This window comes from Chrysochloris asiatica, unplaced genomic scaffold (genome assembly GCF_000296735.1).
Source record: "Chrysochloris asiatica unplaced genomic scaffold, ChrAsi1.0 scaffold00024, whole genome shotgun sequence".
In the NCBI taxonomy this organism is placed as follows: Eukaryota; Metazoa; Chordata; class Mammalia; order Afrosoricida; family Chrysochloridae; genus Chrysochloris; species Chrysochloris asiatica.
Window position 1 is genome coordinate 27,068,719 of NW_006408542.1, and position 11,552 is coordinate 27,080,270.

Below are 11,552 nucleotides of genomic sequence, written 5' to 3' on the forward strand. Positions count from 1 at the left end.
ACATAAGTGGGATAATTCCAAACATATTTAAACCTGTCTTTACAATCAGTGAATGGCTACAGACAAGTTCTCTCAGTAATAGGCTTATAACCATCTCATAGGATGCCTTAAAAAAAGGTTGCAATCAAAACAGTAGCTTTACAGGGAGTCTGAGAGCCATTTGCATTTAAGGAAGGGAGGTCAGCTCAGAAGGTGAAGGTTTTCTTTATACTCCCAAGGGTCAATGTTGATAGGTTTTCTCAGAGGACAGAGGCTGATCACATGGGCTAATTCTGAAGAAGTTTCAAGAAAATGGAGAACTGCACTGATGAGAAAAAGGCCCAAAAAGTTGTGCCTAGGAATTTTTTTCCATCACAACAATGCACCTGCTCATTCTTTGAAGGTAGCAAAAGCTGTCCTATGAGAATATCTTTGGGAAATTTTACCTTATCGAGTTTACAGCCTCATCTTGCCACTTCAGATTCCTTTTTGTTGTCATAATTCAAAAAACACTGAAAATAAACATGATTGCTATCTCTCCAAGATGCTAAAACTACAGTGGGAAGCCTGCAGACTTCTTTGGGGAAGGGTTAGAGGTAGAAATACCACCTTCAGAAGTGTATAGGCCTAGATGAAGGATATGCTAAGAAACAAAGTTTCACATTTTGATATTTTTATTTAATATAAAGATACATATGATTTTATAGCAGTACTTTTTTATTTACCCTCATATATTATAAAGGCACAGAATTTAGGGTCAAGACATTGGCAAATGATTGAAGTTCAAAAGTAGTATCCGGTGTTTAAAACATAAGTTTTAGGTTTATTCATATATGTTCTCTTGCTCTTCAGCATGGGCTTTGGAATTATAATACCCATATTTGACTTGTTTTGCTTAATATTTTCAGTATTCCTTTTCATTAAGGATTCCTCTATAAGTACACATTTAAATGTACTGAATTCATTCTTTGCCAATGAGTAAAATCTTTCTCTTTTACTTACAGGATATTTATTGAAAATTGAGGAGTAGAATACAAGTACATAATTGTCAATAATATAGTTTAGTGATATTTCAAAAATATAAAGACCTATGTAACCACTAATCAGATCATGCTCATGGCTCTGTTGTGTTGCCTGCTATTCAATACCATGAAAAGGTAATTTCTGTTTACCCTTTCATCATCACAGATTCAATGTATCTCATATTGAACTTCAAACGAATAGTTGTTGTTGTTGTAAAGTGCCATCGAGCCAATTATGATCCACAGTGACCTTGTATAGGGTTTCCAAGGAGCTAATACCCTATTTAACTTTGTAGTTAAATAGGATAATATATACACTCACATAGTTGCTACCTTATATTTTCTATTTTATTTGCTTAGAGTTTACATACAAGACTAAGGAACCAATGACATCTTTACCTAGCTCTGAAGGTATAGTGTATGGTGTGGCAGTGTGGGTTAATGACCTGGACTCAAAGTCTGTTTGAGCCGCAGTCAGCAGTTCAAGCTCACCAAGCTGCTCCTTGGATAACCTATACGGGGTTATCACCACTTAACACCACTTAACAACAACACCACTTAACAACAACAACTATATCTTACATATTCCATTGGGAATAATGATAAAAAATGCATCTAAAATGACCCTAAAGTAGATTTATGAAAATCTGTGGAACATTTTCCTTATCAACATTAACAACACCCTAGAACTATGTCTCACCCTCATCCTCATTAGGTATTTCTTTAAAATATTCACATTTTTTATGAGTCTGTTGTCCACTCAGAAGCAGTCTATGAAGTAGACTAAAAGAAATGACCAATTTATTACTCTCCTGAGTGTATGGTTTTACAGTTTTAAGTCTTGAAAATTGACTGACTATAAACAACTATTCAGAGGCAAAATCACACCTGATTCCACATCACATTACTTCAGATCCCACATCACATTCTCTATATATATTATGTAGGTAGTAATATGGAAAAAAGTCTGAGAGAACATTGTACCTTCTCCTATTTTCTAGTAGAAATACAAGGCATTCAGGCTCATTTTGTCCACAGAGAAAACCAAACAGCTGCACACAATTCCTGAAGAGTTCTAAAACCATCACACACAGAAAGAAAACCTAACTGGAACATTTTAAGATTCACTTTTCCACAAAGATCATGGAAATTGACCTAATCCTATACTTAGGAATATTAGAAAGGAGATGAAGCTATAAAATTATTAAGAAATATACCAGGAAAAATTCAAAGAACTTTGCATATTTTTCTCATGATGAGCTAGAATCCTTCACAAATATAAAACTTACTTTATTCTTGATTATGTTAAATAAAATTGTTTTATTTTTGAAAGCACACTTTGTAAAGCAACTTCTAATAGTTTATTGCCTTCCTAAGAAACCTAAAACCTGAATGAGGCATAATTTTAATAGCACATTCACAGGACTTGTAGCCAATGTAACCATCAAATGCTCATTGAGAAAGACTTGCATGATGTGGTCAACCACTATTTTCAGGATCAAGTAAGACTCTGAGTTTTAAATTTGACATTAGCTTTTATGTTAAAAGCAAAATGCTATTTTAGCAATCATAGGGACATTCTAAACTAGAATTTTCTTTTCAAAATATTTTTACTCACACCTAGACATGGATACCATTAACACAACTGCATGAGACAGAACCAAAGGGTCATAGCCACTGTTGTTTGCTTTATTTACAAGTTGAGCCTTTTGCATTAACCAAGGATCAGCATTAGATTAAAATCTCTTTTTGATGAGAGATAAAAAGTTCCATATTTCTAAGATTGCTTAGTTGTTGTTGCTAAGTGCTGTGGAGTCAATGCTGACCCACAGTGACCCTGTATAAGGTTTCCATAGAGCAGCTGGTGAGCTTGAACCACCAGATCCTGCGGTTCAAACAACTTTGCAGTCTGATGCATCAGCCCACAGCGCCACACCAGAACTCCAAGATTGCTTAGTAGCTTCCCTTATATAGTGATAGTGATAATAATAGTGTTGGTGTTTGTAGTGCTGGTGGTGGCATTAACAATAATTGGAATAACGTGTATGTGCATTGTGCTTAATATGTTTCAACACTGATATGAAAATTAAGCAGGAGACTTCATATCAGTGTTCACAAACCTATAGGTTCAATTTTATATCTCAGAGAAAAAATATAAGTGGTTCAGATAATGCCTTTTTTTAGGTTGAACCAAAGTGGTTTAATAAAGAATAACCTTAAATTTCTAAACCTAAACAAACTCACAAAGATTTTAACTTTCTTAGAAAACATAAGCTTGCTTCTCTCCCCAGCCCGAGTTTAGTCTGTGGATTACAATGGGTGATTAACAACCGTTGTTGACTGACAAACAGAAAATAATCCTTTCTCTGTTTTCCCTGGGCCCCTCTAATATGTTCTCTACACCATATGTTGTTAAGTGCAGCAGAGTCTGTTCCAATTCACAGCAACCCTGTATAGGGTTTCCAAGGAGCTGCTGGTGGGTTTGAACTGCCAAACTTGGGGTTTGCAGTACTGATCCTACAGCACCATCATCACAGCTAAATTTCTGAAATAAAAAATTGACATCACCCTCTTCCCACCCTCCCCACTAAAGACCTTCCATTGCTTTTCTACCACGTTTATGATAAATATTAAAAATTCTGACTTATCTATGAGGCATCACCTAGCCTCACTACTCTTTCTAAAAGTTTCCTACTCAGATCTTCTCTCAGATCCTTGTGTGTGTCATGCCATCTCTCACCCCTGTCTTCTGTACCTAATGTTTTTCCTCCTCGGAAACCCAGTAAGAGGATCACTATGAGTCAGAAACAACTCAACGGCAATGAACAACAATAGTTGGTTAGGAGTCCTGGTATGATGCCACAGGATAAGCACTGGACCTCAAGGTCTGTTTGAACACAAGGTGTGCAGTTCAAGTTCACTAGCCATTCCTCACAAACCCTATACAGGGTCATCACTATGAAGCAAACTCGTCTTGCCATGGTACTTTAAACAACAACAACAACAATAATTGGTTATTTCTTCTCTTCTTTCAAATTTCAGTTAAATCATTACTCATCAGGAAAATATTCAAAATGGTCAGCTCACACTCTTTTTTACCTCACACTACTATGTGTTTCTCCTTCAAAATACATACCACCATTTAAATTTTCTGCTTGTATTTTTCTTAATTAATATGTCTCATTAGAATATCAGGTCTATGAAGTTGATAGCTGAGTTTACTAAACATCTAATTGTTTGAGCCTAGTACTTTGGCACATACAAAATGTTCAATAAGTACTTGCTAAATGAATGAATGAATTAGTATGTAATAAAGTCTTTTATTTAATAAAGTTCTCACTTTATTAAATAACATCTATCGAGTCCTGGTGTGGCACTGTGGGCTAATGCGCTGGACTGTAAAAGTCAGTTTGAACCACAAGGTCGTTGGTTCAAGCTCACCAGTCACTCCTTGGAAACCCTATGCAGGGTCGCTATGGGTCAGAGCTGACTCGACAGCACTTAACAACAACAACCACACTTCTAGTACTACTTTTGGTGTGGCACTGTAGGACCAGTAATGGACTGCAAACTACAGGCTGGCAGTTCAAACCTACTAGCTACTCCTAGGAAACCCTATACAGGGTCGCTATGCACCAGAGTCAACTTGATGGCACTTAACAACAACTAATATACTTCTACACCTGCGATATGCAGATGATACAATCTTGCTTGCTGAAAGTGAAGAGGACTTAAAATATTTAATGATGAAGATCAAAGACCACAATCTTTGGTATGGATTGCATCTCAATGTAAAGGAAACAAAAACCCTCACCAGTAGACCAATAAACAACATTCTTATCAACAGAGAAAAGATTGAAGTTGTCAAGGACTTCATTCTTCTTGGATCAACTGTCAACATTCAAAGAAGCAGCAGTCAAGAAATCAAATGATGTATTACATTAGGCAAATCTACTGCACAAGACCTTTTTAAAGTGTTGAAAAGCAAAGATGTCACCTTGAGGACTAAGGTGCACCTGACCCAAGCCACGGTATTTTCAATAACCTCATATGCATGTGAAAGTTGGATAGTGAATAAGGAAGACCATAAAAGAATTCATGCTTTTGAGCTATGGTGTTGGAGGAGAATATTGAAAGTGCCACAGGCTGCCCATTGAACCAACCCAGTTGGAAGAAGTGCAGCCAGAGTGCTTCTTGGAGGCCAAGATCGCCAAATTTCATCTCTCATACTTTGGACACATTGTCAGGAGGGACCAGTTTCTGGAAAAGGATATCATGTTTGGTAAGGTGGAAAGTCAGAGAAAAAGAGGAAGACCCCCAGTGAGATGGACTGGCCAAGTGGCAGCATCAATGGCCTCAAGCGTGGTAATAATAGTGAGGTTGGCCCAGGATTGGGCAGTGTTTCATTCTGCTGTGCATAGGGTCACTATGAGTCGGTACCGACTAGACGGCACCTAACAACAACAACAACTAACTTCTAAGTGTTTCGTGTTGGGCTGCTAACCCCAAGGTCAGCAGTTCAAGTTCACCAGTCACTCCAAAGCAGAAAGATGAGACTTTCTGCTCCTGTAAAGATTTATAGCATCAGAAACATATACAGGGTACTATGAGTCACAACCAACTTAATAGCACACACTAACACCAACCACCACCACTGCACTTCATGTTTAGTAATAGCAAGCCTTCTTTTGAAACAAGCAATAATGTGTTTATGGTCACGTAGATAGGGAAAGTTGTAAAAGGTGACACAATCTATATAAAATTCTAATATAAGTGACACTAAAATGTATGGGATATGGACCTGGAAATCATAAGAAGTATAACTTAATTTCTCATTCATCAACCTTTTATTCTTATCTGTAAACTGGACAATGATGGAATTCACTCATTCTTACAAAGTGCTGTTGTTATGTTATGTGCTGTCGAGTCGGTTCCGACCCATAGCGACCCTGTACAGGGTTTCCGAGAGTGTAAATCTTTACGGGAGTAGAAAGCCTCATCTTTCTCCTGCGGAGCAGCTGGTAGTTTCGAACCGCTGACCTTAAGGTTCGCAGCCCGATTCGTAACCACTACGCTACCAGTGCTAGGAAACTATTAATACTCTAAAGTAGACACTTAGCAAATTATACTGGAGGGACACTTAGATGAACACGATTCACTGAAAAAGCTATGTGGTCAATAAGTATCCATCATTCAGGAAGGATGGCATTCTCAGATAGCCCAGTATTGAGGTGACATCAGGGTCATAGAACATGAGAGATACATAAATTGGTTCTGTTCCCTCAGATATATGTTTTCTCTTGAATAATACCTGAATCTGGGGGGGAAAAAAATCTCAATCTGAATGAACTGAAAATTTGATTCAGCAGAAATAATAATGCAGAGTTTAGGAATAAGAATGTTTATGCTTTCATACAGACTCTGATACTAGCCTGGCTGTGACTCATAACTTCTCCAACACCCAGTCTCCATCAGTAAATGAATAAAGTGTGCTATGTCTGAGTAAACATAATAAGGAAAAAAACTGAACTATAAAATAAAAATACTCTAGGAATGCATAGGTATATAAGTTGTTTTGAGGCACTTTACAAGGTGGTGGTGGGAGGAAGCAGAGAATACTCATTGTTTCAGTAATCTTCATGACATTTAAAATATGAAAGCAACTAAACTACCATTAGATAATTTTTTGTTAAGCTATGAAAAGGAATTGTATTTGGAAACAGATTATTTAAATTTGTGTTTATATTGGCTTGTTTGTTGATGGGGTTTTTCCTTAACTTTTCTCTAAAGAACTTAGATTTGTTTTAAAATTAGTTTTAAAAAGAATGATAGCAATCAGTGTAAATACTGGCTGGAGGAAGGACATTGTTTATACTTCATCAGAGTAGAATTCATGCATTCCTAGCCATCAATACCTGATTGGTGTTGGGAGAGGCTTCCATTCTCAATTAATTATTCAGTAGTCACTTGACACACATGTAACAAGAAAACATAAGCAAAATGGAGCCAATCTTTCAGAGAAGACGGATTCCATCTTTATCCGCCCTATCTCCCATTTCTGTGATAATCAAAAGCATCCACCCTTTTGTCTGCCTTTCAATGAAAAGTGGTGATCTTTGAACACAGTTTGCAGATAAAATTTTCAAAATGAATCAGAACACCAGATAATCCTGATGGATTTGTTTTTCTGGGGTAAATTTTCCTATGCATCAGGTACTACTATTCAAATACGCATTGGAATAATCCTGAGTCCTTCATCTTATAGAGAGCTATCCATTTGGCAAAACGAAATTTATGTCTGAGACTGTTTCTAAACATGCTTCTCTTTAACATCTTACTTTTTGCATGTTTTCTTTACTCAGCACTCCTCCTGATTATGCATGATCTCTGGATCCCTCCATTAAAAATGCACAGAAAAATAAAAATTCATTTAAAACACTCTCCCACATAGTACAAGCTGTCATTGTATCATATTTGTTTCCTAATTTAAGGACGGAAATTATATCTTCTGTGTCCTTCTTTAAATTGCATTCTCTATCTTTTAAGTGGCACTGGGATGCTTAGAGCAATTTTTCCCATAAAATAGAGTTCAGATTTTAATTGTTTCTATGAAATCAGTATTTAGGTATAGAGATGTGACTTTCATTATAATCAATCATCATACCCAGTTTTCTTATTCCTGATTTATAATTAAGCTACATTTGGTAGAGGGAAACAAATGTACAGTTTTGTCATTGTAAAATGTTGACTGTAAAGCCTGATTTTAAATCCAAAGAAATTTACTGACAAAGCTGGAGAACAATATAGGCCACAGAATAGACAGTCTTCTGTAAATAGTGAAGCTCATATATAATGAAAACAAATACACACATGAAAACATAATACAATACAACCCTTTACTGTTTCTCTTTACCTAGGAAGGCTATACGGAACACCTAATGGCCAGTCTTTTCTTTTCCTAATTATTTCCACTGCTATTTAAACAAGTACGCATTGTTATCATGTCTTTATTTATCATGTCTTTATTTTTCCTAAAGCCAGGCGAGAGAACTGCCAAACCTAATGAGATTTACAAGGGCCAGTTCCCCTTAGCAGTGTCAGCCAAAAAGATAGAAAACACTGCACAATAAGATATATATACATATAAAATGTTTGTCTTTACAACTTTCAAATTCAAATTTAGGATTTCAACCTTTTTCTTATTTTAGCCAGAAATGCACTTATCCATGTATTCTATGACTTGATTTGACCCATAAGCTAAATACTTTATATCTGTGGTATCTTCTCTCTTGCTTAGTGACTGATATAGCCATATTTCATCTTTTCCACACCACTCACTTTCTGTCTATGGGTTTTTCTGCAATGATATATTTTGTTGGTCTTTGTTATGTAGGCTCACTGGAGACACTTACTAATGACTGAATTTTATTTGTTAGGAGGGGAAAGCACCCTTAGGGATATATATATATATTTGTTGTTTGTTTGTTTGTTTTCTTTTTAATTTCTACTCTGTCTTAAGACCCAAGAACAACAGAAATTAAAGCTTGGTCTGTACTGTATAAATAGTGGAATATTCTCAGAAAAATCTTTTGAAATCCTATACCTGTACTTCCTGTTTATTAGCCTGCAGAACTTCCCCAATTCAATAATGTATTAATTTTCCTATTATTTATTGTCCCAAGTTTTTTGTTAGTTAAAGTCATATTTACTTAAACTCAACATTTCTAAACATTAACTGGCCCTTCTCCTACTTCAAGAAACCACACAAAAAAACACCAACTTTTACTTCATTGACAATTGTTGGGCTTGGACTTCACCACGGAACCAACATAATTCAAAGTACTCTTCTCCCTCTAATCGATTCGATCTTCATATACGCTCCTACATTTTCCACAACCAAGAGCAAGTCTCTATGCTCTACTTACAAAACGCACGGCAATTCCTATGAGTCCTGTCTCTCTTGTCCTTTACCTACAGCAGCCACGTGGAAAACCTCCAACCTAGCTATAGTGAACCTCCCCTGAGTCTCATTTTTCACCAAATGCATGTCCAGTCTTCTCAATGCTTGCTTGTGTATTCTAGATTTAGAAGTAGTAGAGGGAGGTAGAGTGGTTATTTAGGTGGGCCATAGCCCAATGAACATAGGGACCAGCCTAGCAAAGAACCACGATATCGACCAAGAAGAGTCATTCTACTTGACACTTGGAAAGAGGTAGGATTTGTATTAAGGATACCCAGGAGGAAACAGCCTGGAAGTGTGACTACTCAACCAGAAGAGGACGCCATGGGAGGAGCTCTGGTTGGTGCTAGGTAGAGAGGCCTAAAGAAACAGATTGTCACCTCCAAGCCAACTGCCACCACACGCTGTCCAGAGAAGGAAGGCCCCATGCACCAGCCCGGCCGCCTGCCTCGCCCTGCCTCCCGCACCCTGTCTAGGTCGAGGCCCCAGGGGTCGGGCGTCGGGCCCTTACCTTGGCTGCAGTCCTTGCCACGGAAGCCGGTTCGTGAACAGTCGCACACGGCCTGGTCGTCCACCACGGAGCACACGCCACCATTGAGGCATACCCCGCCTTCGCCCTCCTCGCCTGCCTCGCAGGGGCTCCCGCCCCCACTGTTAGGCGGTTCGTCGTCCAGTTTCACTTCCCCACTGTCCACCGGAAGAGCCTGTGAGGAGTCGACCCTCACGTCTCGAATCCAACCCTTGAACGGTTCATGTTCTCTCACCGAGGCTAGTGTGAGCTTGAGGGCGGCGGCACGAAGTTCCGGGGGTAGCCCCCCAACGAAGAGGCCACTGAACACCGTCATGTCCCTGCGCTTGGACTTGACTTCCACCCATTTGGCCTCCACCTGGTCGATGAAGAGGGTGGTGTTGCGGAACTGGCGGCGGATGCGCACATTGTGCCAGGCGCCATCGTTGACTGGTGTATCAGCCAGCAGTGTGGCGGGTTCTGCGCAGAAGATGGAGAAGCTGAGCTGCAAGCGGCCTCCCCTGGTCAGGATGAGCTCCAGAAAGTCGCAGAAGCCTTCGTCGTCGAAGTAGAGCACGAGGCCCCGGGCACTGCGCGTCTTGAGCTGGAAGCTCATCTCGCTCTCGCAGCAGGCGTTCCACTTGGGGAAGCGTGTCCATTGGCCCTCTGCGCCCGGGAACTCCAGCCCGCTGCCCAGCTCGGCCCAGCAGCCCAGGAGCAGCAGCGAGAGGCACAGCAGAAAGCAGCCCCCGCGCTGGAGAAGCGCCGTCCCCATGCTCGGGGCTGGGGTGCGGCGGGGGGGTGCCGGGGCCGACAGGGTCAAAATGGTCTTGGACACCTTGATGTAGAATTGAGAGTCCAGAGATGAAGTGGGGTGAGGGTATGGGCAGGAGTGGAAGGGATGCACCCTTGTTTATCTAGCTCTTTTTTTCTTCTTCTTCTTCCAATACCCCCTCCCTCTCTCCCTATAGTTCCCTCCCAACTGGAAAAAGTAGACCTCGGTGGTGGTACAGGGCAGCCACAGAACTTCCAGCCCAAAGTGGGGATACACTTTGGAGGCAATGTACTGGAAAAGGCGTCAACAGAAATCAAGTGAAATCATTGATCCATTTGAGCCCTATGAGCTGCCAGCTCAGGGAGACATTAACAGATGCTTCATTTCTCAAATACCATTGTCTAGTAGGTACCTCCAGTGGTGGGAAGCAGAGTCGGATGTGCAAGCACTGTTCTTAGGGAAGGAAGTACAAGAAGCAGCAATGAGGCAGTATCCTTGAATGTTTGTGAATGCCTTACCAGTTTCTCTTCCAGCTGTAGTGTCCCAAACCAGATGGAAGAAGCCTTTTTCCGGCACCACTTATCAACTCCAGAGCAGCGTCAAAGGCCTAATTCTTCTGTCAGATCATGGAATTCCAGCACCACTGTAGCCAATGAAGAATTCCTTGTGCATGACTTCACTGGTTTAATTTTGCCTCTCGTTTTCCTCATCAACAGTAGGGTTTAAACCCAGACACTGTGAAATAGCTAAGCTGTTAGCTGTGGAAATCAGAGCAGCTCTTCTTTTCTCTCCTCCTCTGCAAGATCAAGCTAAGATGCCAGCATATCAATTTGTTGTGTTTTGGTGATGCATTTTGGTTTAATTTTGTCTTTATATGAACCAAGAAATCTGCAGAGAATTAAAATAAAAATTAAGTTGTAAAGTAATTTATAGTCTTATATAAATCATTATTCAGTTCAGAAACTAGGACTATAACCAAAGCTTTTATTAAGACAAGTTAACCATATTGAATTAAGCTTATTTATCCTGATCTACAAATAAGCTCTGATATCTATTTGTAGAGATTACCACACTTAAATTCACCTTAGCACCCTTGTTGTCTATTGTAACTGTAAATAGTTAACTCTCTGAAACAGGTTTTAAATAGAGACTTAGTTATGATTATCTTTAACTTTTCCAGGAAAGTTTGATATTAGGAATATACATAAAGGAGGAGGAGAGCCCTTTTAGGGCTGCTGACAGTGTTAGTTTTTTGGTTACAGTAAAAATACAACCTCTCCAAATCTCAGTTAATAGTAAACTTTACAA

The 11,552-nt window shown here is 39.4% G+C and overlaps 1 protein-coding gene across 2 annotated transcripts in view; it reads right to left on the reverse strand.

Moving 5' to 3' along the window:
• NRXN1 (neurexin 1) overlaps nt 1-10,244 on the reverse strand; it is a 1,648,890-nt gene extending 1,638,646 nt beyond the window's left edge. For both annotated transcript variants that reach the window (XM_006839445.1, XM_006839444.1), the window contains exon 1: nt 9,473-10,244. In XM_006839445.1, the coding sequence (XP_006839508.1) occupies nt 9,473-10,244 (772 nt within the window). The remainder of the gene's footprint in view (nt 1-9,472) is intronic.
• Nucleotides 10,245-11,552: the final 1,308 nt, after the last annotated feature.